The sequence below is a fragment of the Sardina pilchardus genome, chromosome 15 (assembly GCF_963854185.1).
Source record: "Sardina pilchardus chromosome 15, fSarPil1.1, whole genome shotgun sequence".
Taxonomy (NCBI): domain Eukaryota; kingdom Metazoa; phylum Chordata; class Actinopteri; order Clupeiformes; family Clupeidae; genus Sardina; species Sardina pilchardus.
The window spans coordinates 27,948,325-27,975,512 of NC_085008.1; the positions used below are offsets into that span (position 1 = coordinate 27,948,325).

Genomic DNA, 27,188 nt, shown 5'->3' on the forward strand with positions numbered 1-27,188 from the left:
CGCACATTTTTATCTCTCATTTGAAAGACAATTAATCTGAAACTAACCTACATGGATATCATCTGTTGATTAATAAGTATTTAATGAATGGATAAATGTGCTATTTTCAACATTGTCTATTTTCTTCACATAAATGTGCTTACCGGTATTAATTTATTCCATCATTGATTTGTTTATCTATTCACTCACTCAGAGAGGACATGACGCAGATATAGACCCTCACAAACCCTTACCCTCAGTGGATCTCCCCAGAAATAACCACACAACCACAGAGAGAGTTCTTTTGCAAGCACCGTCATGCATCTCAGGTAAAAAAAATGTGGTGAAACCATTTGCATGGTTTTGATTGGTCTGCATTTGTGAATAAGAACTCTAGACATAGCTGCGTACCTCTGCACAATTCCGTAAGAGAGCCTCAACCTCTGATCTGAGCTGACAATGGCAGAGGCTATTTCTTCACGCATGTTCAGTTGTCCAATCTGTCTGAGTTTTCTGAAATGTCCAGTGACTGTTGTTTGTGGACACACTTACTGCAAGGGCTGCATCAATCAAGCATGGGATAAGGAGGACCAGAAGGCCATTTACAGCTGTCCCGAATGCAGGCAAACCTTTACTTCGAGACCAATTATTTCCAAAAATGTCATGTTAGCTAATGTGCTTGAGAAGCTGAATCACTGTGGTATTCAGGAAACTCCTACTCCGTCTACTGAACTGGGAGACAAATGTTTTGAGTGCACTGATAGAGAGAGAAATGCCTTTGTGAGCTGTATTGTGTGTCGGGTATCTCTCTGTGAGAGCCACTATGCTGTTCATGAAACACAGCATTCAGGACATCATGGTATACAACAGGTAAGGTCTAAAAGTCAGTTTTATGTGAGATAAATAATTAGTATATTTCATTTAATCACACTTTAACATTACATTAGTAATTCATTAATTAGTAACTTTAGTAGTAGTATAGTAGTAATATTACTATTATTATTCATGGTAACAGTAGTGGAAATATACTGTATATTTATTTTTGTCATTCTGAAGTAAGTCAGTTTTGATATATGGAACAAAAGAAAAAAGTCCATCCTTCTTATGCTTTTATGTTGGTCAACAGGTTTTTGATATTAATCGTAAACTATGTGACTGTTATTTCATCAACAGAGACTTTCACTTCACGCATACATTTCCAACCGAATCACAGAAAAAGATAAAGATCTACAGACACTGGTGAAGGCTGTCAGATACATGAAGGTTGGTAGATTTACAACAATATCTAAGGGGTTCTGCTGTCTCTGAGAGTTACCAAGTGTATCTCCCTTATGAAACTTAGTATATGCCTCTCAACACGCCCTAGGAATTCATTGGGAAAGTGCTTGTCTGTTGGTACGTCTGACTTCTATAGGGCTCTGCACAAGCAATGATCGAATACAATAAGAGGATCTTCACTGAGCTCATCCGTTCCATTGAGAAGATCCCATCAGAGCTCACTCAGCAGATCAGGGACAAGGAGCAGAGTGAGCTGGAGCAGGCCGAGGGACTCGTGCAGCAGCTGAGGGAGGAGATTGCGGATCTGAGAAGGAGAGCTGCTGAGCTGGAAGAACTCTCCGAGGCAGATGTTGATATTTATGCGTCCCAGGTTACACACATCTACTACGTAGATTCTACTTCTTGAATTTCCCCTTGGGGATCAATAAAATATCTATCTATCTATCTATCTACGTATCAATTAAGAAAAAAAGAACCGCAGGGTGAATAGCTAACGTTTTTGAATATATCTCCGATTTCGAACTGATCTGATTGACTGATTTTTCTCCATTAGATAAGGCTTTCAGAATATGTAAATAGCCAGTCATCCACATACAAACCAAACATTGCCTTTGGAGATGTGCTGAATATGGTCTCTGAGATGAAACAGAAAATACTGAACCTTTGCAACGCAGAAATGGCGAAGATTGCAGAAAAAAGTAAGCATTAGGGATGTTTAGTAGTAGCCTACCTTATATGTATCAGGATGTATCCTGTAAATCCATTATTATGGTCTATTCCAACAGTTACAGACACTCAGATGACCTTGACCTTGGAGCCTACCAGAAAGGAGTTTCTGAAATGTAAGTCCTGCACGTCATGCTAAGCACTCACAATACATTATGAATCAGATTTGCAGCTGTCTTCTTGATAGTCAGTACTTCGATGGTCATCGGTCATTAAGAAATTGTGTTTTTTTTTCACCATCAGACTTCTGTCATTTCACATTGGATCCCAACACAGCAAACTACTCACTGTTGCTATCCAAACAAAACTCAGAAGTGGAGCACACCAGCTTGACCCGGTCATATCCTGACCATCCTGACAGATTTGATTATGTCTATCAAGTTTTGTGCAAGGAGGCTATTTCAGGCCAGTGTTACTGGGAGGCACAGTGGAGTGGCCAAAATGGAGCCATTGTGGCAGTCTCTTATAAAGGTATCAATAGGAAAAGCAGTGGCTACGTGAGCCTATTTGGATATAATGAGCAGTCCTGGAGACTGCGGTGCACTCCATTAATTTGTTCTTTTAAGCACAACAACAGAGAGATTCAGTTTCCTCCGATCCCTAGCTCCTCTAGAGTAGGTGTTTATGTAGATCACACAGCAGGAACTCTGTCTTTCTACCGAGTCTCAGACCCCATGATTCTTATCCACAGCGTTAAGACATCATTCACTGAGCCTCTCTATGTAGGCTTTGGAGTTCACGCAGGATCCTTTGTGAATATTTACAACCCTCTAGTTTAGTTTAACTGTAATGTCCTATAGTCATGAGCACTGCTAATGCGGTAGTGTTCAAAGTTGTCAAAGCTTTTTTTCCCCCAGAATTTTTTGTTAACGATTCCCGGGGGAATGTGAAACTTGGCGGGATAGGCGTTTGGTCCTCAAGGGCCTCTCCTCCTTCATGCTGGGCCCCTGAATACCGGCCAAATGCAGTTTTCACTGAATAAATAATGAAGATGATGATGATGATTGCAAATGATGCAAAGCGTGCCACTTTAAGCACCACTATCTTTGGCTGTGATGTTCGGAACTGCACTGAATGTTATGTGTATGATCACCCTGGCAGCCTCCGTGCATAGACGTGCATGGTGTTTAGCAAAGGGTTGTAGAGGATGTTGATAAATTCAGATGTTGATGTTGCTCTCGATGCTGCTGAGATAAAAGGTCTTTGTCACACACATGCACACACACACACACACACACACACACACACACAAACACACTCATGAGTGAACACTCACATACACGCACGCATGCACACAAACAGAGAAGCACACATACACACAGAAGCAAACGCAAGCACACTCACAGTACAGTATAAAGCAAGAATAGTACTCCCTGTTGGTGCACTGTAGGCTTACTTTCATAATCTTATAGTGCACATTGTACCACATTTGTGTGGTAAGCTTAGTCATTATATTTCTATTGTCTTTTCTGTTTTTGTGAATAGCCGTATACATTTAGGAAGCTTAGTTGGGAGTTGTTTTGTTTTACTTTTATTGTTTTCTCCTGTTTTAGTTAGTGAGGGAGTGAAGTTAGTGCCTGTTGTTAATTTTGTCTTTTTGTTTTCAGGTAACTTAGTTCTACTCCAAATAGCTAGCCTTCCTTATATTGCCGCCTGATTCCTGTTTTTGTAAATAAATGCAATATAAAAACTCTTGGGGTTTTGTGCTTGGGCAGGAAATCTCCACTCCACTTTGTGCTGACACTGTCCTGATCCCCAGGCTGAAAAGGTTGACATAATCAAATAAATGTGTAGTAATAAAAGAAGTAGCCTACATCACATGCAAATGATAGCCTCTCTTTCCTGACCTATGACTTTGTAAATAGTATACAATAGTATACATGTTTGCTCTTTTAAAATAAAATATTCAAAAATCTATGAAATTGGTTACCTTTTAGCTTTTTATTCTCTATTCAACCTTTATTATGAAGTGGTAATGACAAACAGAAAATACCTGTTGTGAAATGTACACAATATTCCCTCAAGATCAACAGAGGTAAGCAGGTTACTTTGATTCAGGTGTGTTCTTATACTATACCATTAACACAGTGTTTTACTGTCATTTCAACAATCATCTCAGTCTGCGTCATGGTAATAGCAACACACGTTCTGGGGTCATGGAATGTTTGTTATCCAATATTTCTCCGTTTTGTGTCTTTAGATACAAAATTGTGAGTGTGGTACTGGTTTAGACTTGAGCTAAAAAAAAAAAGAGAGAGAGAGAGAGAGAGAGAGAGAGAGACTGGTCTCAAAGCATAAGTGAAAATGGGATGTGTCCACCGAAAGAGGAAATGGCAGTAGGGCATTTAAGGGGGAATTTCTGCTGTGGTGTGGAGTAATTTCCAAATTGTGAATGTTTGGCTGTATTATAACCGAAGGATTGTAATGTCAGCCTTCCTAGACGCTCAGCTGAACTGAGCAGTTCTAAACATAACCAAATCAGTGTAGGCCAATGGAGGGCAAGTTAGTGCACGAGCCAGAGTATTTAATGCCTATACCACTGCATGATATGCCTACTGTTAGCTACTTTGCTGAACATTTTTTGTTGAAGATTGCAGTTTCTAGAGCATCTCATATTCCCTTACAAAAATAACAGCAGTTTTCCTTATGTCATTCTTTGCCGTTAATATGTACTGTAGTACAGTGTTTGAAAATAATGAAATACATATACCAGTAACGAGATTACGTGTTTAAAACACAAAATATGAGTAACTCTATTTGAATATAGTTACCATTTACATGGCTGGTGTTCAGAATACATTTACACTGACATTTGAAAGTATTATCACACTCAAATTTAGATTTTTATTTTTTTACCGCACCATGAAGCCAACTCTCAGGTAGCTCCTTTCTGTTTAACTCTCTGTTTACATTAATAGCCTGTATAGAAAACCTCTCAGGGAATGTAGAATGTAAAATTAGTTGTATTAGGCCAACAGGGTCTACACACCATAGACACCCAGCCAGCATGTGCATAGGCTTCTGATGATGGTAGTGCTTTGGGTCTCCGGCAGAGGGCGGCAGTACATTCTGTGTCTGTGAACGCAACACTCAAGAAGAAATTCACGCTTGCGCATTGTTCTCATCCCAACAGCCTGGAAACAGGCACGATAACAGATAGGTTTTTGTCTGAAGTAAACCTCCCTGAAACTATTGTAGCGCAATGGCTGCGCGATATGACAGAGCTATAACGGTTTTCTCTCCTGATGGACATCTTTTTCAAGTGGAATATGCACAGGAAGCCGTGAAAAAAGGATCAACTGCGGTAAGTGTGGCTAGTGAACTTCGTTGCAACTGATTGGATAACGTTGCCTTTAGCAAGCTAGACAAACTCTAAATTAGCGGTGTAATTTAGTAGACTGAAGCGATTGCAAGGTAACGTTAACCCTGGTTAGATAACCTTTCGTCAAGTTTGAACTTTCTACTGATGTGTGCCTGGTAAAATAGCTCTGCCATTTAGCACATTTCTGCACCATTGAATGAATAGGCAACTTTTCCAGGGTAGCTAACGTGCTAGCTGATCATGACTTGCATGTTAACGTTAGCTAGGACAGTCAGACGCTAACGTTAGCTACAATTAGCCATCTACTCTTATTGACAGTAATACACGTAATGATGTGCTTTGTTTTGTTTTAATCACGGAATCATACCCAATTTAGTTACAGCCATAGATTCTATGATTTGATGTCGTTTAATGGGCTGAGATAAGGTTAGTTGTCGCTGCTTATGATGCTAGCATTACAGCAGCTTACCACATTTGAAGGAGTTTGGCATCACGAGATATCACTACTCTTTGACGTGAAACTAATGTTTAGCTTACTGTTTAAAGAAAAAGCGAAAAAATACCAGTGAGTTTTTGTGTGGGATTGTTTATTCTAATGTCAGCATGGAAACATACTGTCATAAACAGTGGGCGTTAATAGTATTGTCAAAACTATGTACACAGGTGATGTGACCACTGTTAAATCCAGGGTGACCTACTAGTAGTTTTAACTTCTGAACATTTAAACACCAGCCTCACTTAACCTGCGTCATGTCTCAGAGAGATAACCCAATGTTCCACTTTGTTCACAGGTTGGTATTCGTGGGAAGGACATTGTTGTCCTGGGTGTTGAAAAGAAATCTGTGGCCAAGCTGCAGGAGGAGAGGACGGTCCGCAAGATCTGTGCGCTGGATGAACATGTCTGTATGGCCTTTGCAGGTACTGCTTCATAACATTTGAGTGCAGCTGTACATCTTGTATTGTTTATCCAGGAACTGATTTCTCCCGACCTTACAATTCTCACTTTTCACTGATGGCAGATTGAGTGAAGTTGTCTTCCTTTCTGTGCTCGCAGGTCTGACAGCAGATGCACGTATTGTTATCAACAGAGCCAGGGTGGAATGCCAGAGCCACAGACTAACCGTGGAGGACCCTGTTACTGTGGAGTACATCACACGTTACATTGCCACACTCAAACAGGTAAACTGAAGGAGTGATATGTGGATGTAGAGCACTTGTTTATTATGAAAACTGTTTGTGAGATCCATTGAAATTTGCAATGCACATTTGTAAATTAACTCTTCTGTGAAAATTAATAGATGTAAAACACAAATAGGTAAACTACAGGATTCAGAAACAAAGTCCACCACAATTGACTAGTGCAGTTGATGATGACTTGGTTTGAGTAAATGGCAGCATTAAATAAGCAAACAAATTTCCAGACAATTTTCTTGTTGTTAAGTTTTAATTTGTGACCATTTCATCCACTGCTGTAGTTGTAGTTCCCTTGTCATCATTTGTCTTACCGTTTACGTTCTCTGCTGTGGCTTTTGCGGCCTCTCAATGTGGATCATTCTAACTCATTATTCTTTACCTTGTGGCCTTCCAGCGATACACCCAGAGTAATGGCAGGAGACCGTTCGGGATATCTGCCCTTATCGTTGGCTTTGACTACGATGGAACTCCACGGCTCTACCAGACTGATCCCTCTGGAACCTACCATGCTTGGAAGGTGAGACTGCGTTTTCTCCTGTCATGATGCTTCATACATGAATATGGACAGAGGGGAAATTTTGGGAGGGGGGCGTTTGCCGATGCTCTCTCTCTCTCCCTCCCTCTGAATGCATGAATCGATGCTAACCTAGGTGCTTGTGATGTCTCCACTCAGGCAAATGCCATTGGGCGCAGTGCAAAGACCGTGAGAGAATTCCTGGAGAAGAACTACACAGAGGAGGCTATTTCCACAGACAACGATGCCATCAAGCTGGCCATCAAAGCGCTGCTGGAGGTCAGATAAACACACTGCCTCATTGAAAGTGTCGTGTGTTAATAACCGGGTTTCCATGGGTCATGGAATTTTAGAAAGTCTTTTTCAGACATGGAAAATCAGGGAATTTGATCATTCTTCGGGCAAAATCATGGAATATCAGGGAATTTTGTTGTAGTAGTTTAAAATATTCTTGCCCAATTACATTAATGCAGATGTTTTCCATGCAGAATTGGTGTATAATTGGTTATTAGCTTTACTGCTTGCTTGAGTAGTTGTGGTTAGCCCAACTTCGTTTATTCAGTGCCTATTTATTCGTCTCCCACTCTAAAAAAAAGTAAAAGATTCTTGCACGGCTGCTCTGAAATCTTTTGTTGGTATATTGTATAGTAGTTTTTTTTTGTCAGGGAATTCATGGAATTTTACATTTGAGAGAAAAATCTAACGTTTTCTGTTTCTCGAGGTCACAAACCACTTGGTAACAAGTGTTACCAAAATCTTTAACTCTAGCGTGGAACAGACACTCTTTTCCTATCTGCATACTTCCGTCAGTACACTTAATAACGTGCACTATGTGCGTGTTCTTACTCGCATAGTGGGATGGGATCATCTCACATCAAACACGAACTCGATGCACTTAAGAAGCATGACGATCGTAACACTGAAACATAACATTACTGGTGTTTTTCACTCCTGCATGCATTTTAGGTATTGTAAATACAGAAGTAGGCAAGCTGGAACACTGCATGAGAGGTTGAAAAGATATGCCTCTGATCTCTGTGCCCTCCCCACAGGTTGTTCAGTCAGGAGGCAAGAACATTGAGCTGGCAATCATCAGGAGAAAACAACCACTGAAAGTAAGCGATCCCCATATCCTCACTGATGCAACGTGTGTGTGTGTGTGTGTGTGTGTGTGTGTGTGTGTGTGTGTGTGTGTGTGTGTGTGTGTGTGTGTGTGTGTGTACACACACGTGTTAACTACGCGTCTTCTGTCACAGATTCTGGAATCCAAAGAGATTGAGACGCTGGTGGCTGAGATTGAGAAAGAGAAAGAGGAAGAGGCTGAGAAGAAGAAGCAGAAGAAGCCTGCATCATAGATCTGAACCGTCTGTTTGGCAGTCATACCTGCGCAGTCTTTCTCCCGGTTGGCTGGTGGGTCTGTTTGTTGTGTGTTTAGAGTGAGCTGTTGGAACATGGACGCTGCTCAATAAACATTTCTTTTCTAGTTTGTAAATCTGTGTTGTGTTCTCTGAATGCATACCACCAAGAGGTACTCACTTAAGCATGGGGGCAGTGGATCCATAGGGTGAAAGCCACATGTACATACACAAACAAGACCAAGTGTGCATGTTCAGGGAGTTCAGTGGTGGTTCAGAACGTTTTACGGAGAGGCATGCTGAGAGAAATCCCCTTGGTCTTAGCCTGACATCAGACGCGCCGTCAACGTGCCGGAACATTCTATCTTTGATCTGCAGCTCAGAGGCAATGAAGTGCTTTGAACAGACTGATGATCAATAATACATTAAATTCAATGAATGTTGAGTTCACGAGAAATTGAGTTCACTGAGAAGTGTTTACATCTGAGTATATTCAGTGGGGTATTCTGAGTTGACATAAGATCAAGGGCTGAGAAGGTACAAGAAGAGGGTGAAAAAATTGGTGAGGACACAAGAAACGCTAGGATTGTGTTCCAATTTGCATACTTCTGTACTTACATTACCTAATAGGAGTGCACATTAGGAATTGTAAGTACAGAAGAATGGAACACAGACTTGATGAGTTTGTGTAAAATTGAAGCAAAGTGTCAGTCAGCATCAGGGGTGCAGAGACCCAAATGAGATTGGCAGCTACAGTGCTACACTTTGGGGGTATCTTTAAAGCATGGCTGCTCTAGCTGTTGCAGCGACTCAAGCTACAGTACGTTTTTACATTGCCAGTACCGGTGAGATTTAAGAAAAATCCAAATTGGTGTATTGGTATTGAAATGGACTGACGGCACCTACAGTACCCCTACATGTTAGAATCTATTTAGGCTTGGGCAGGCCTAGTACTCACTACTGATAATGTCCTTATAGCCAGTCATCATTATATTGTGCTGATCAGTATTTACATAGAGTATCTGGGACTCGTCGTCGGGTACCATTTCTTGAGAAATCTTATCAGTTTGTTACTGGCAGTTTATTTATAGGGTCTTGCCATTGTCATCCTCTTCAGTTATTTATTTTTTATAACATTCTGAGATGCTTTTGCGAAGTCTGTAAGGTTTTATTTATCTATATATACACATCTATAAGCATCCTCCAGATTGCTGTATGCCAGCTGCTACTGCTCCATCCTATTGATTCAGATTGCTATGGGCAGTCCAGTGTTAATAGGGCAGGGAGCATGATAAATGAGAGCAGTGGTTTCCTCTCTGTGGCCATTATAGGCAGTGAAGGGAACAGTCCACTATCAAAGGCAACAGGATAAATGAGAGCAGTGGTTTCCTCTCTGTGGCCATTATAGGCAGTGAAGGGAACAGTCCACTATCAAAGGCAACAAGACATGTTTTCTTGCGGCATGACTCCTTCAGAAGAGAAGAGGGGAAAAAAGCACCAGACCTTCGAAGTAGCTGCAATTATCATGTTCAGTGTCAAAAATAAACAAATTGCACATTTCATTGTGGAACACAACATTGGAAATGTTTACATAACATACATAAATAACTTGAAATTATAGTATATGATGTGCAATGCACATCTCTTCCTTAAACAACAAATAATAATAATAATAATAATAATCAAATAAATATAAAGTGCTGTACAATGGCAGTGCTGGGCAGCTGTGTGTGTCCAGAGGTCAGAGGTCACTTGAGCATGGCGCTGTAGAGGAGAAGGGAGCGGGACAGATGGGAGTCCTGTGTGTGTGTGTGTGTGTGTGTGTGTGTGTGTCCAGGGGTCACTTGAGCATGGCGCTGTAGAGGAGAAGGGAGCGGGACAGATGGGAGTCCTGTTCCATACAGCAGATCAGATCCCTGAGAGTGACCCGCGTCACAGGCCTGGACGTGCTCCTCTGGCCCACAACACTGCTGACCTGAGAGAGGGAGAGGAGGACACACACACACACACACACAGTCACTCTTCTTATCTAACACTTGTTGAGGTTTCATGTTGTGATGGTGCCAATGAGCATTAGTGCGAAACTGCGAATAGACTATACACTACATATGACCCACACACCGTGCTTAAGTACTCTGTGACTAGGAGGCCAACGGCAAGATGAAAGATGGCACATTAGTGTGCTTAGATTTGCAGAAGTCTAGATTTGCAGAAGGGCTGTCTTATACAGTAGTGTCCAAGAATCCCTTTCCTTATTTCTTCTGGAAGTAAATCTCTCATTATTCCACTTAATGCGGGAGGAAACTTGAAGGGATTGAAGAGATTAGTAGCAACAGGAGAATGTTTTAACGAAAATAAAGCAGCAGCAATCTCGGAATAAATCACACTTTTCACGATGCAACACTGCAATGAAATCAGCACTCAAATGCACTCCATTACGACTGGCCTCATGTTCTCAGGCTGTCTTACACATTTTAATTCCTTGTTAGTCCAGACAAACAGAAACACTCAATTTTTCATGAATGGACAACGTGATCACCAAATGGCAATGAGATAAAGCGCATCATTTTCTTTTGGCTGAGCTGCTGTGTACAGCCTTTGCCGTCATCTTGTTTTGAGCCTTTGAGTGATATTTGTAATTTACACAAGAAGCCAAAGTGTTCTCCGTTAGTCCCCGGCGACTCGCCATTTGTTGGCAAATGTGCTCATTCCTCGTCTCCCGCTCCCCCTCTCCCTCCCTTCTCCCCCTCTCCCTCGCTCCCTCTCTCCCTTTCCTCTCCTTCATCCACCGAGCCTCCTTGTGCGCAGGCAAAACCCCAACATCATTACCATAGCAGCCCGGGGCGAGTAGAATCAAATAAATGGAGAATTACAAACAAATTAAAACACACACACACACACTCACACACTCACACACTCACACACTCACACACTCACACACTCACACACTCACACACTCACACACTCACACACTCACACACTCTATTACCCACCCACACACATTAGCAACCAGCATTAATGCCTCACAGAGCCAAGAAGCCTGGGGACGAAAACCATACACATGAAAAGAAAACAGAGAAAAAAAAACGTTAAAATGAGAGTGAGCTACTGCAGTGAAATTCCCACCTCTGATTAGAGAGAACTGACTTCAATTGGCTACATCAGTCACACACACACACACACACACACACACACACACACACACACACACACAAAGTCACCTCCAGGGGGCGCTTCCTGCGGGGGCCGATGGCGGCGAGAGCTGCCAGGTTAGCCTGCCTGTGCTGGGCCTGAGCCAACTCCAGCTGCTGCATCTGAATAGAGAGAGAGAGGGAAAGAGAAAGAGAGAGAGAGAGAGAGAGAGAGAGAAAGAGCGCAAGAGAGAGAGACTGCTTAGTGCCTTACACTAGTTGAACTCCTGGGAAAGACTTGAGTGACGGAGAGACTGTGTGACCGGCAGATGGTGACGGTATTCTTCATCTTGATTGTCGCCAGGAGCGCTACATGACGTTTGCATGTATAGGACATTGGCAGCCAGTCCATATGGTCACATGTACAGTATGTTAGACACAAACACAAAACTTAATTTGGCTTCAATAGTCATACATACACCTTTGTATTAAAACACTAATGTTAAATAAAGGCATGACATACGGCATGATCCAGGCTGCGCCTATTCAAATTACACACACACACACGCACAGTACAAACTAGTTTACACACAATCTCGTTCCTTGTGGTGCTTCAGGCGTTCACACCTGCTTGAGAATTCTGCGTGAGGAAAAGACCAGATAACTAGAGCTACTCTATGTGAGAAAGAGTGAGAGAAAGAGAGAGAGAGCGAGAGAGAAGGGGTGGAGGGTGGAGAGAGTTAATCCTTACCTCCTTTGCCTTCTGCTTGAGACCCTGCTGTTCAGGGTCTTCCCTGCTGGACCGACTCTGGAACAGGAAGGGCAGTCGTTATGATCATGAAAGGATCATCATCATTATTATATCCCATAAACTGGATCAACCAATTCATACAAATCATCTCCCTTCCCTGTCTGGAATTCAGTGGGGAAACCACATATGCTAGATTCAACATTTGAACTGATCCAATGAGTTTCCGATGTGAAGAGGGGGTCAGGACCCCAATAGTTTAAGATGAGATGAGTGGGTACCTTGCTACTATAGAGTGCGGTACCCAGAGTGCCGCGGAGGCAGGGTTACCTTGGCGATGCGGAGCAGCATCTCCCTCTCCTCCTCATCCCTGCGCTGCTGCTGCAGTCGCTCCACCTGCTCCAGGAAGCGCAGCTGACTCCGAACATCGGTCACCTGCTGGTACTGCCAGCAGTCCTGCAGATTGTGTGTGTTTGTGTGTGTGTGTGTGTGTGTGTGTGTGTGTGTGTGTGTGTGTGTGTGTGTGTGTGTGTGTGTGTGTGTGTGTGTATGAGAGTGAGTGAGTGAGTAAGTGAGTGAGAGAAAGAGAGAGAAGGATACAGTAGGGAATTATGTATTATTGCCTTCAATGTACATTTACATGAAATACAAGAGAGATAAAGAGGGACGACACAGAGTTTAGGAGTGTGTGTATGTGGGTGTGAGTGAGTTGAATGAGCGACAGTGAGAAAGAGCTGAGGAGAGAGTCTGTGTGGTTAGTGATCACCTTCAACTGCAGGTGGCGGTGTTGTGCAGTGACTGAGAGTTTCCCCAGCAGGTCTCGGAGCCGTTCCTCAGTAGCATGGGACACCAGACCCACAACATCTCCCTCCAAACCACACACACCCACAGACAGGGCTAGAGAGAGAGAGAGAGAGAGAGAGAGAGAGAGAGAGAGAGAGAGAGAGAGAGAGAGAGAGAGAGAGAGAGAGAGAGAGAGAGAGAGAAAGAAAGAAAGAAAGAAAGAAAGAAAGAAAGAAAGAAAGAAAGAAAGAAAGAAAGAAAGAAAGAAAGAAAGAAAGAAAGAAAGAAAGAAAGAAAGAAAGAGAGAGAGAAAGAAAGAAAGAAAGAAAGAAAGAGACAGAAAGAAAGAAAGAAAGAAAGAAAGAAAGAAAGGACAGACAGACACACACAGTCAAATTGCTGGTCTTTGCAGATGACCTCTCTGAATAGGGCCTACAGCAGCACCTGGACCTAGTACCAAAGATCCTTAATTATTGACAAGATAGAGCAACGTAATGCATCTCTATGGAAGCAAAATTCGAACAGTTCCTGTCTGCTTAAAGAGGCGTATTACAAAGACGTCATAGTGGAATATCGACCTCTGTCAGATTGGTAAGCAGTTCAGTTCGAATGTAACAGGTCTGCTTAAAGGGGGATTTAGCCCCCCTCCCCTTTGCGAAGACAGAACGCGGAAATGATCGAACGTTTGCGCCTCTCGCTCCGCTTTAACCCTCTCTGCTAGTACGGCCCTGGCAGCAAATCCTACAAAAACAAAAATCATGAGTTTCCAAAAGATGCCTTGATGCCAGGAATACAAAACGCATCCTCTGTAGCATGGTCTTTGAGCAAATACACAGCATAACACAGCCTACAGTGTGATATGGAAGTGCCGTCCAGTCTGTAATCCACTCAGTATACACGGCAACCATGCATGGGACAACCATCCAAATGAAAGCTGTATATACTGAAAGTCCAAATAAATAAAACAAAAACAGCCAACAATGCAGAATTAAGCCAATACCCATTGGCTATACATGTCCAAAAAGGAGCACTAACTTTCTGGATGCATCTAAAGTCTAGATCCAAACTTCATTTTGAGGCACCACACACCCAGGAACTGGTGTCTCAAAGGACCCTTCCGAGTTCAAACTGTCAGTCAAAGCAGAATGGGTTTCTATCGGGTCTTAAATTCAGAGTATAAATTTCCACTCAGAGTATTTCCACTCTGCCAGAGACACTAAGTAGAGGCACATCTTGACTTATAATTAATTACACAACATTTTATTTATGTTCTTCTGTTATTGTTCTATTGTGATATATGCTGTGATGTATACTAATTATACGTCTACATATAGACACTTGGATTTCTTATTCCCAATGGGCCTCGTACTTTATATGACTGCTTTGGCAATATGAATGTCTCCTTTGTGTGGTGCAGTATGTTTTGCATTCGAATTTGACAGAGCTGGAGAGATGATAGAGAGAGATAAACACACAGATCAATTCCTCCACGTATGGAGCAGTTGTCCTCACTCACCCCCATATTGTTAGGTCTCACAGTACAGAACATACACCCTCACAAACACAACATTAGTGATATTCAGTACAGCTATCCCCTTTCTACAGGCGTCTACATGCCACACACACACACACACACACACACACCCACACAGAAAATCAGAAATTTCAATTGAAACTAGATGATGCTCTCCCCCATCCTGCATTCTGATTCTGCTGATGAGGGCACGTCTTCTGCTCTCATTTCCTCTCCTCCGCTCGCGAGTGGAGCTCTCTCCCGTTCCCTCAAGGCACATGCTCTTCACCCCATCTCTCTCTCTCACACACACACACACACACACACACACACACACACACACACTCTCTCTCTCTCTCTCTCTCGCTCTCCCCCTCTCTCCTTTTGTTCCTTACTTTTCTATTTTGACTCAGAGTTAATTTGCATACTGCATCACAGCTTCTCTCTGTCTCTCTTACACACACACACACACACACACACACACACACACTGACAAAAAAAAACTTGCTGATCAAAGCTTTCAATGTCATCCATCTTGATTTTTTATGCTGAAATAAGAATGGCATAGAAACGCAGATGTGAGTCTATAGTTATGTGAGTTGAGTTTTGAAGGCACGACTTGACCCCAGCTCTCCCTATCCTACACTCATTACACACACACACACACACACACACACACACACACACACACACACACACACACACACACACACACACACACACACACACACACACACACACACACACACACACACACACACACACACACACACACACACACACACACACACACACACACACACACACACACACACACACACACACACACACACACACACTTCACCTGTACGAGTAATGCGTGTCCGCAAGGCAGTGGGACAAAGAAAGGGCTCGTCTCGGCAAGACCTAACGACCAGTCCAACCGACTCTGCCCCGGTTGCCAGGATACGGGCTCTCTCCTCGCTAATGCTCACGCCGGCCATGGATGCCACATCATTGATGTCATCTTCATCCCTACACACACACACACACACACACACACACACACACACACACACACACACACACACACACACACACACACACACACACACACACAGGTAGCCTGCTTATAATAAGCAGACATTTAAAAGCATCAGCCTGCAGTGAGCTCACACATGTGGTCACTACCGGAAGGTGCCGGTGCTCTCCTTAAAGCTGAGATTTAGAGTGGGCAGTGATGACGCGGGGTGCGACTTTCGGCTCTGTCCTGACGGCCCCACTATCACACCTGTACAGAGAGAGAGAGAGAGAGAGAAACAGAGAGAGGGAGAGACAGAATGTTTCACTGTCCAACTACAATTACAGACTGCTATACCCATACCAGTAAAACTGATCTGAGAGTGAATGAGCGAGTGAGCGAGAGATACACTGTAGAGAGAGAGAGAGAGACTATAGAGAGAGAGAGAGAGAGAGAGAGACATTGTTTTGTTTATCTTATATATGTGTTTATTGAATTTGTGTACATGCTTTGAAACTTTGTACTCTGGTCATGTCAATGAAGCTTATTTGAATTTGAATTTGAGAGGGAGAGAAAGAGAAAGAGGAGAGAGAGGGCTATTTCAGACAGTAGCACTTTTGGCCCAAACACAGACACGGCGTCAAAGCACACCCATCCTTGTTCCCAACTGGATACATAATAAGCCTTTTTTTAAAAAATATATTTTTGGGCTTTTATGCCTTTAATGATAGGACAGTTGAGACAGGAAGTGAGTGGGCGAGAGCGTTGGGGTGGGATCCGGAAAGGACCACGGGGCGGGAATCGAACCCGGGTCACCGGCGTGCGGTGCAGGTGCCCCAGCCAGTCGCGCCACGGCTGGGGCCACATAATAAGTCTTACCTGTGGTGGGGGTTCTGCTGGTCTGGAGCACAAAGTGTTTGGCCACACCCCCTCCCTGGGCAAAAGGATGTGAGGTCACAGGCTTCTTGATGACCACAGTTTGCTGGGGCTGAATCACCTGCAAAAGTACAGAACTGCTCTGAGGGGGAAACATCTTCATCACCACACACAATCTCCTCCTCCTCCTCCTCCTCCTCCTCCTCCTCCTCCTCCTATTAAACCTCTGCACTCACCCTTGTTCTGCACTCAATTCCTCTTGTGGTGTTTGCAAAGCACTATGTTTAATACTATTTTGTATTTTGTTTTTATCTAATTATTTATTTTTTATTTGTTTATTAATTTATCTGTTTATCTATTTATTTATTATCTATTAATCTATCTATCTTTATAGCTATCTATTCATTTACTTATTTGTTTGTTTGTTTTTTCAAGGTAGCATGAATATTAGTCCTCACTTGTAAGTTGTTTTGTACAAAAGCATCAGCTGAATGCATAAATGCAATGTAAACGTCAATGTAAAACACTTTAGAGACGGTGAAACTACAGTATAGTCACAGCGTGAACAAGGGAAGGTGCTCAGAGCCAGACGGACAGGAGCGGCAAAGGGAAATCCAAACTAGTGTAGTGTGTGTCAGTCACACTGTGAGAGAGAGACGGCGGGGAGCACACAGGCATGTCAGCAGGAGGACAGACTCCGGCACTCGTAGCAGAACATCTTAGAGATAAGAGGAGACAACTGTGACAAGCCTGTGACAGATGGGAAAGCCAGCCCTGAGCATTCTCCTGCTTCCCACAATGCAAAGCACCCAACCCTCTGAACCTCTCTGGCTTAGCGTTAGAAAGCAAACCTCGCTACGAAATCTAATTTCACTTGCTCAAATGAGCTTTGGGATGTCTGCGAAATTCCACAAAACTCTCAAATAGAACAGGGTAATGCAATTTAGGCTATTGCATTAGGAAACACTGGGTAATATTTTGTTTATGTGATGTGATGAGTATAAAGTTTTCAGACAGAATAACAAAGCAGACAGTGGCACGTGTGTGTGTGTGTGTGTGTGTGTGTGTGTGTGTGTGTGTGTGTGTGTGTGTGTGTGTGTGTGTGTGTGTGTGTGTGTGTGTGTGTGTGTGTGTGTATGTGTGTGTGTGTGTGTGTGTGAGACAGAGAGAGAGAGAGAGAGAGTGTGAGTGTGAGTATGTGTACTTTGAGGAAATAGATGAAAGTGTCTGTTTGTAAGTGAATTAGCTTTACCCTCAAGCCTCAGAGTGTTACAAGGGTAATTAAGACAAAGTGGAAAGAAAATGACACATTATGAACTCCACTAAGCAGAGAACACTCTATTTCTCTCTCCCCCCTCCCTTTTCCTGTCTGTGTTGTAGTGGAGAGAGAGAGAGAACAATATACAGTTTTTTACAATCACTTTGCTACTATTTTCAGAACCTTGATGTAATTTTTCACAACTCTAGACACAAAATTCACAACCAATGATCAAAATGCACATTTTTCAAAACTCTAACCCTTTTCTCAATTGCTTGGATACAATACACATACAACTTAGATCATTTGTTCATTCAACAAAACTCACCTGTTCAATATGATACAACTTAACATCAAAGTACTACTATTTCAAAAGGCAATTCACACATTACATTTCAAATGAGCGTCTATTCATTTCCTTACAATGATCTAACTATCAATTGATACAACTGCTCAAAATGATAAGTAACTGTTGCATTACTCTTAATGCATAGTTGTATGGAAACACGAAACAGACACACAATCTTCCATGTTTACTGCAAATCATGAAAGTTTCAAGATACTGTAATGAGATTCACTGTCACCAATTAGCGTGGAGCATGAACCAATTAGACTACAATATCCATGGATGTAGCCTAATATGTTATATCTTTATATACAGTAAAATAAATATATATATTTTATATTTTATATTTTCATCAGGCTGTCTTTTCTTTTCTATTTCATAGCTTTTTTAAAACTTTAATTCAAATAAACCTATGTTGTGATTGTACTGTAGTGTTTTGCATCAATACAGTATATTACAAACTTTGTTCAATGATTCCACTGTGTCTGTAGTATTCTCTCTACTATTGCAGTACTTTTACAGAGATGTGTTTACTGTACTGTTCCTGTAGTACCATAATGAAACCTGTATCACCTATTTTGTTCTACAATATCTAATGATTGTATGAACAATGACACAATGAAACTATAGGTTACTTGTGTGCGGGTGATCTATAGTTATGTTTCAGTGGCATTTCACAGTAAATTTGTTTTTTGAACCAATGATTGTGCAAGTGCAAGATTTCTTTGAAGATGTGAATGCACAATCTAATGTTTTGAATATTAGATAACCTGTGTTACAAGTGGTAACCGTTTTGAGTTTTGTGTCTAGAGTTGTGAAAAATGACATCAAGGTTCTGAAAATAGTAGCAAAGCGATTGTAAAAAACTGTAAAGAAATACATAGAGAAACAGAGCATGTGTGTGTGTTTGTATGTCTTGACAAATGCATGTGAGACAAAAAAAAGAGAGCGACACAGGACTGCACACATACAACTACATGCATATCCACAGACGCCCATGCAGCCAGTGTGTGTGTGTGTGTGTGTGTGTGTGTAGGGTGCAGAGTAGAGCAGAGTAGGTACCAGCTGAGCGGGCCTCGCTGGCTGACCGGAGGTGGACGGCTGGGCAGGAGGGGTGGCCGAGGTACTGGGCTGCTCACACTGCTGGATGAAGAGCTGGGAGTTTGGGGTGAGCTGCCGCACGGCAGGGAGACTCCTCTGGAGCGGAGGAGGAGGGGGAAGGAGAGAGAGAGAAAGACAGAGAGAGAGAGAGAGCGCAACATATAAAGAGAGAAAGAGAAGAGAAGAGAAGAGAAGAGTGTGTAATGATGAGCATGGTTTCACTCTCTCCCTCATGTTTGCACATCTGAGGTGTAAGGTATGAGGAAGGCGGGCATGTGTTTCTGCCACTCACCTTCAGGAATGTCACCAAGTACGGCTGTGGAGATGATTTCAGCTCAGCGTAAAGTTTCTCTGTGAACTCCTCTGCTTCAAGTTTCCCATCCTGAATGCACACACCCACACACCCACACACCCACAGACACACACACACTTATCTCTAAGGCTAAACCCATTTAGTGTCTCACACACTTGTTTACACTACGGCTTTCTAAGGCTCAAAAGCTCTGTGTTGTTTTCCAGCAATATTGTGACACATTTCTTCATTTGTTGACTGCACTAGATAGATAGATAGATAGATAGATAGATGGATAGATCTGTCAGTTTGAATAACCAAATGGACACAAAATACAAACAGACGTGTGAAAAGAATATTAAAAAATATTTGAAGCTATTGGCCTCGACTTCTCTCAAAAGTGATGAGCACAGTGATTTGGCTGCCAGCACCAGAGCTGAGAGATTTAAATCATTAAGTGGACTAAGATGCCTCCCAACACAAGGAGAAACAATATGCTTAGGTGTTTACTGACGAGCCAAGCTAACACCAGCATCACTGAGGACTAAAATACATACATTTTGTCATATAGACAAGTAGGTATATGGTCCACAATACTGGCTTTGTACAAATGAAATACTTGTGCATATTTGGGTTATATCATAGAGAAAACTAAATGGCAAGACTTTAGACTAAACAATGGGCAAAGCTGTAATAGTACTAACACCCTATAGGCTCAATGTAAACAAAGATATTTATCAACAAATAAACCAAAAGCCCAACAGCAGGCTACTGGCATATGAGGGGAGTTCGAGGCCCTTGGCTGAAGTGGAGCAGTTGTGTTTCTCTAGCTGTTTTCCTTCAAAGTAGCCAACCTCATCATCGCGTTAAGATACAAACCAGCCTATTCCAGCCTACACCCTTCTGTGGCAAGTGTGTTTTCTTTTGAGGACGCCATGCTGTGGCAAGTGTGTTTCTTTTGTCAAACCACAGAGATGACGCTGTCTGCAGATGATTTGAAGATGTGTCTGGACTATTGTATCATTTCCCACCCAATTCTGAAGCAATTGCTTGTAAACTGTGAGGAGAATATTCTTTTAGCCTAACACTGGAAGCAGAGGTGCCGTGACCGGAAGTAGAAACATGGAACTACAGTACGTACCAGCAGGCTTTTGACCAGGTTGCGGACGTTCATGCCCATGTCTGAGGAGTGACCGCCACTGGAGGCCAGCTTCATCAGCGTCACCAGGAAGTTCTTGCACTTCTTCACGTTCTCAATGGTCTGCTGCTTAAACACAAAGGATTCGATGGATACGATGCGCACATCACAAGAAAGTGCAGGTGCTGGATCCACTGCAGTGGAACAACATGAACATGGTACTGTATATATGCAGTAGCTCCCTTTCAAAGCAGTGATATTTTGAGTTTTATTTCAGACCTGTAAACAATAGAAAGCTGCCCTCATAAATAGTGCTGCTTAAACAAACAATTTTAGACAAGAGAAGGAACGAGTTTAAAAGAACCAGGACATTCAGACTCCTGACAGCAGTTGACAGCACTGGGGCAATTAACTGATAGGTAGACGCACTAGACGCTACAGGATTTGTAATGCAGATATTACAATGAGCACCTCAATGCTCACAGTAGAAACACATTGTACACCAACAGCCATATAAAAAACACCATCAGACAAACTCACATACAATCTATAAAGAAGTTCAATTTAGAGAAAAATATACCTCATCCATGACAGCAGTCATAACCTTAAATAGCAGCTCTATCCGGGCCTCAACAAAAGTCCATTTTAATGAGCAGTTTATTGAAGTTTTATTGACAACTCCTCCCGCATTAGTCTTATCTCACCCTAGCCAGAAGGTCAAACAAGTCTTATCCAGCCCGGAGTGAAAGCTTGTACCACCCTGACCATCCCACCCTAATTCTGTCTCGTGCTTTTTATCCATATTTTTGTATTATATCAGTTCATCAAAAAGTATTAGAGTGAAAGCTTGTACCACCCTGACCATCACAGCCTAATTCTGTCTCGTGTTTTTGTCCATAATTTTGCATTGTATCAGTTCATCAAAATGTAGTCAGTCTTTTTTTCACAACGCCATGGATCTGTACGGAATCTCAATAAGACAATGAGACAATCACAACGCATGATGGATCAACACAATTTAACAACTAATGTGCTTCCAGATGCTTCTCTATAGGCACGTCCACTGAGGCTGAGAGTATAACACACTCATCTCATCTCCTAAAAGAGTGAGCTGAAGGGCTCACCAAAGAAACTGCGTCTGAGGGAGTGGTCTTGGGTTTGGTGGGGACATTCGTTGAAAGAATTCGGGGGGCAAGACCTCCTGGGCGGCTCGCCTGAATCACAGCTGGAGAGGAGGTGAGTCCAGCTACTGAAGCCTGAGGAGATATTTATAGAAATAGAAAAAGGATATAATTATCTTCTGGATATCATTGAATATCAGAAAAATACAAAAAGAAAAAAAAAAACGCTCTGTCAGAAAAGGGTAAAAAAAGTTGTCTAATAGTCTACTTTGCACTTCAAGGGTACTAGTGGCTATCAAATGAACACAACTGAACTTCATATCTATGTAAGCAATCTATATCATCTAAACAAGCTCTGATTGCCATCACAAGCTGTAATATCTACCCAGCTCAAATTAAAGATGCACAAGGTTGTGTGTATGACCCCCCTAACCACCCACACCTGGTTGCTCCAGTTTAAATGTGCATTATATAAACCAGATTTAACCTGCTTTACTGTCTCTGGGGGACTTTTCAGGTGGTTACCTAGCTACCTGTGAATGTCTTCATCACACGCCCACGATCTGACCCCCAGTCTGGCAACACAACACCGCTGCGTCTGAGACGCTAGATCACAGCACCCACTCTACCTTAATGATGGTGGCTCACAGCACCCACTCTACCTTAATGATGGTGGCTCACAGCACCCACTCTACCTTAATGATGGTGGCTCACAGTGTGCAGTACCTTAATGATGGTGGCTCCTGTCGTGGAGGTGATGTGTTGACGAGTTGCTCCTACAGCTGAGCTGAGTCTCTGGGGGACAGTTCCTACAGGAGAGATGGCTCTCTGGGGAATGGTCCCCATGGCAGAGCTGGCTCTCTGGGGAATGGTCCCCACGGCAGAGCTGGGCCTCTGCATGATGGTCCCCATGGTGGAGCTGGGCCTCTGCATGCTGGTCCCCACAGCTGTGGTGGGCCTGTATGCAACCCTCCCCACAGCATTGCAGGGCCTCTGTAAGGCAGGCCCTGTGGTGGAGCTAGGCCTTGGTGGAATGGTCCCCATGGCGTAGGTGGCCTTGGGAGTGCTGAGAGGGGAGCAGACTCTGATGATCGGGGCAGATCCTGGCTTCCTGATGACTGTGGCTGCAGATGGCTGAAAAACAGACCCCCCCCCCCCCCCCCAGGCTGATTACATCCAATAAGTCCAATGTACAGCAGCCCATACATTAATAATGAATTGGCCTACTTTACTTCAATACTTTCTATAAGAGGTAATGAAGAGTGCATGTTGCACTGCACACTAACATGCCACCTGTATGAACACACAGAAACGCACATACCTGGACCAGGCCTGTGTTGTTGACGACTCTCTGAGCCTGCGCTAAAGCCTGCTGGGATACGAGCATTAGCTGCCCGCTGTCACTACGCACCAGCACCATACCTGAGAGTGAGACAGACAGAGAGACGACATTGGGCAAATAAATATTGACAGTGTGGTGACAGCACTGCAGAACCTGACCTGGACAATAAAGTCGGTGATGAGGTCATTGCAAAGCAGGTGACAGCGCAAATGTTGATCTTACCTGGCGGGATCTGGAATGTTGCAGGAAGCTGGACTGAAGCGGTTTGTGGGGGCCTTACCATGGCCACGCTGGTTTTGGGTGCAGGTGCAGGTGCAGGTGTCCTCGGAGGAGTCGGAGCGATAGTCTTCGCAGTAGTTGGCTGAGTGGGAGTAGTCGTCTGGGTCTTTGGCACTGAGAGACGAGGAGAGGCAACACTACTAGTCGGACCAACCTGAACGGGTGACACGCTTGCCTGAACCCCCGGACCACCACCGCAGGCCGTCGCAGTACTGGGCGGAGATGGCCCTTGTGAGGAGGTGACCGGCGTGTTGGACACCGCTTTGTCACTACTGATAACGCTTGGCGCGGGGTCATGGCTACCGAGCCCGGCGTCATCTGCAGCGTTGTGGGGCGAAGCTTGCCTGTCTGTACTTGCTGCTTGCGCTACATCGCTTCCCTCAGTCGTGGAGGGAGCCTTTGAACTTGGAGTTTCCACAGCGCCTGCATCTGCTGTAGTTTGGCACGCGTTGTCAGATGGCTGTGTTTGGCTGCACTCTGAACTGCTGTTTGCAGACATGAAGGGCTACCGTGGGAGTTGCCTGGCTTTGCTTTGTCTTAGATTTACAGCATCCATAAAAATGAAGAATCAGTGATGCGTTCTGCTTTGGTGATGTGAATCCCATTCCCATCAGCGTCAGCCTCTCGTAAACGCCTGTACAGCGTTAGATTAACGCTTGAGTTGAGAGGGAGATCACACTTCGTGTACGCCCCTTATCAGAGCTCACCGCGTGTTCAATTTGCACAATTAGTTTAATCTTGAGAACACATTATTCTATTAAAAGATAAACCTGCCCAAGTGTTGCCTTGGTATGTCTTTGTGTTTGCAACGCTGAAGATTATAGTAATGTCTTTATTGAAAAATTACGACACAAAATTCAGGTTTTTAAAGAAACTTTTATTGTCACAATCAAATTACATTCGTCATGGATAAGATCTGGTACATTTTTACTCTTATTTTGTCCTGTAAATCTGATCTTGCAGGAACGGGTTTGATTCAGAAAATGCACTGTTTATGAAAAGTCCATAGAATGAGCTGAGTTGCCAAAGACTGTACTTTGTGAGTTTGAATTGCCTTACAATATACTTTGAATACCATAATTTCGTATGCATCTATGAACCCTGCATTGTATTCTTCTTCAGAAATAAGATCACAATTACAAGTGAGTTAGAATTAAGGTCTTTGTCCACTATGAACAAACAAATACAGACCTGTTGGGAAAATATGCAGAAACTTCCATTCAGTGCCGGTTGTTTTAGTCCTGCCAGCTGTCATTTCGCGGACTCCTATAGTACAAGGTTTGTCTGTCTCTCTCTCTCTGTGTGTGTGTGTGTGTGTGTGTGTGTGTGTGTTGTGTAGTTAGGTTCTACAGCTGTAGAACTCTCTCTATCTTCTTGGATATGACACAGACGCAATTGTTTTCTGTACTCTGCATTATTGCGAACATCACATCTTTCAAGTGGCACCAGATAAAACATAACTCACCTGAAGTATCTTCTTATTATGCGTGTGTGTGTGTGTGTGTGTGTGTGTGTGTGTGTGTGTGTGTGTTTGTATGTGTAGTAGTAGTAGTAGTAGTAGTAGAATTTAAGTAGCTGCCGATGAAAATATGACACAGATTATGTAATTCATTCAAACATTTCAAGAATGTGGTTCATTCGCTACTTGAAGTCATTTTGACACGATATCCTATATAAACATGTGAGTTGTCGCTGCTTCATTGCTTCTTCATAATAGATGCTCATATTATTTTCTACCATTTTTTCTTCTACCCGAGAAGACAGTCACATTCATGAGGATCAAAGTCTCTCTGAAGTTTTAAAACAAACTTTCATTTTTTACAAAAAAATGACTGGAGGCATTTGCCCTCAAAGAGCCCTCTGACACAGTTTCAGTCTGCTCTGCGGTGGTGCTGTTGTTCAGGGAGTCTGTGCGGCCCTTTAGCAGAGCATCCGTGTCTAGATGATAGGTCACATCAGGTGACCTTCGACCCCTGGCTCTAGTTGAGGGGCTCCTGTTTGATGCAGATGACCGAGGTGACCCCGCGAGGGCCTCGCCCGACCTCGCGCCTCAGGACGTACTCGCTGAACTGGGAGGAGTCTACGCCCCCGCCACACGAGCCCACGATCTCAAAGCCTCTCTGCTGCAGCCGCTCCAGCACCTACACACACACACACACACACACACACACACACACAAAAGCATACATGAACATTCACACACAGAAGCATACATTACACACGCACACGGACACACAGACACAATCATACATACACAAACTCACAAAGAAGCACACATATACACACACACACACACACACACACACACACACACACACACACACAATCATATACAAAAACTCACAAAGAAACACACACGAATACACAGACACAATCATATACACAAACTCACAAACACACACACACACACACACACACACACACACACACACACACACACACACACACACACACACACACACACACACACACACACACACACACACACACAGAGAACCAGGATGCGAGAGCATTTTTAAAAACATCGCTGTGCTGTGTTCTCCTGTTTCCCTGAGCCCCATACAAACAGGCTGATAGTTTTCCAGAGCAGAGATGCTCTCCAGAGAGCAGTCAGATTACATTCCATTAGTGTGCCCTGAGGAGTGTGTGTCACCCGCCCCCCCCCCCCCTCAACCCAAATCCCCTTATTCTTTCCCTCAAATTCTTTCCCTGCCTCTCTCTCTCCATATTTCTCCCTATCTCTCTCCATTCCTCTCTCTCTTTATATCCCTCTCTCTCTCGCTCTCTTTCCCCCTTTCTCCCTCTCTCCATTCCTCTCTGTCTCTTTATCTCCCTGTCTCTCTTTTTCTCTCTCCTCTCTTTACCTCTCTTTCTCTCTCTCCCCTCTTTCTTCCTGTCTCTCTCCATTCCTCTCTTTCTCTCCCCTCACTACCTCCCTCTCTCTCCCTCCCTCTCTGTCCGTCGTGCATTCTGATTTGACCTCTCTCTCTCTCTCTCATGCTGTCCTCATGCTCCCTCTCTCCCTCTCTCTCCTCCATTAGTGTATTGTGCACACGCCACGCCACAGGGAAGAGCCCTTACTGTAATAACCACACTGAAATCCCAGCGCCTCGAGACATACACACATCATGCACAGATACGCAGTCACACGGCACACACATTCACAGGCACACTCTCCGACAATCAAACATATGCAAACATACAAAATCAATTCGGGATTCACTGAATAATGTATGTGGGAATGTGTGTATATGTAAGCAGGAAAAGACTGAGAATATGTTCATATATTCGTGCCTGATTGCATGCCTATGTGTGTGGGAATGTTTGATCAGTTTTTCCTCCATACCTGAAGGTAGTGGAAATAAACAGAACGTCCCTTGATTCTTCACAACAACTCCCAATTTGATCATGCCCAGAGCAAAACAACGGTGGATGGCACCATTTCAGGCATTAGCTACTCCGTCTACACAACAGAGTTCTGTAAAAACACTCCTTCTAAGAACTAGGCTCAGTGCATCTAGTCCAAACATGTCAAGACCTTCAGCAGTGTTGCTATACAGACACAAGTAAGGGCATGACAAGAGGTCATTTTACACACAATAAATATGATAGGCCCAGAGGAGCACACAGAATCATTTACAGAGACATCTCACACACAAACCCTTTGTCTTTTTTTTGGGGGGGGGGGGGGTATGCCTTTGATCTGACAGGAGGACAGTGGAGAGAGTCATTACTCTGACAGGACAGGAAGTGGGAGGGAGAGATGGGGTGGGATCAGGAAATGACCCAGACATGACTCGAACCCGAGCCCCATGGACACGTGGATCTGAATATGGCACCTGTCCTCCACTCCATTACACACAAACCTTAACGGGAGATTTAGCTTCCATCA

General features: G+C 43.4%; 4 protein-coding genes across 4 annotated transcripts in view; 2 read left to right on the plus strand and 2 right to left on the minus strand.

Moving 5' to 3' along the window:
* The first annotated feature begins 419 nt into the window (after positions 1-419).
* On the plus strand, positions 420-3,824 carry LOC134102249 (tripartite motif-containing protein 16-like protein). The gene is made up of 6 exons (XM_062556297.1): positions 420-849; positions 1,153-1,242; positions 1,394-1,627; positions 1,811-1,955; positions 2,043-2,099; positions 2,227-3,824. The coding sequence occupies exons 1-6, from the start codon at positions 439-441 to the stop codon at positions 2,760-2,762; spliced, it is 1,473 nt and encodes a 490-aa protein (XP_062412281.1). The 5' UTR covers positions 420-438; the 3' UTR covers positions 2,763-3,824.
* Positions 3,825-5,090: 1,266 nt separating this feature from the next.
* On the plus strand, positions 5,091-8,505 carry LOC134102415 (proteasome subunit alpha type-7-like). The gene is made up of 7 exons (XM_062556506.1): positions 5,091-5,287; positions 6,097-6,223; positions 6,360-6,484; positions 6,894-7,016; positions 7,173-7,292; positions 8,066-8,128; positions 8,270-8,505. The coding sequence occupies exons 1-7, from the start codon at positions 5,186-5,188 to the stop codon at positions 8,366-8,368; spliced, it is 759 nt and encodes a 252-aa protein (XP_062412490.1). The 5' UTR covers positions 5,091-5,185; the 3' UTR covers positions 8,369-8,505.
* Positions 8,506-10,035: 1,530 nt separating this feature from the next.
* On the minus strand, positions 10,036-23,895 carry taf4b (TAF4B RNA polymerase II, TATA box binding protein (TBP)-associated factor). The gene is made up of 15 exons (XM_062557029.1): positions 23,240-23,895; positions 22,997-23,097; positions 22,402-22,809; positions 21,679-21,810; positions 20,558-20,680; positions 19,417-19,506; positions 19,086-19,220; positions 16,423-16,540; positions 15,714-15,813; positions 15,388-15,557; positions 13,014-13,144; positions 12,578-12,703; positions 12,251-12,307; positions 11,590-11,682; positions 10,036-10,343 (listed from the first exon to the last, which is right to left on the minus strand). The coding sequence occupies exons 1-15, from the start codon at positions 23,793-23,795 to the stop codon at positions 10,209-10,211; spliced, it is 2,475 nt and encodes an 824-aa protein (XP_062413013.1). The 5' UTR covers positions 23,796-23,895; the 3' UTR covers positions 10,036-10,208.
* Positions 23,896-24,790: 895 nt separating this feature from the next.
* Positions 24,791-27,188, minus strand: part of LOC134101617 (uncharacterized) — an 8,242-nt gene continuing 5,844 nt past the window's right edge. The window contains exon 5 of the mRNA XM_062555323.1: positions 24,791-25,437. Within this exon, the coding sequence (XP_062411307.1) occupies positions 25,276-25,437 (162 nt within the window). The 3' untranslated portion in view covers positions 24,791-25,275. The remainder of the gene's footprint in view (positions 25,438-27,188) is intronic.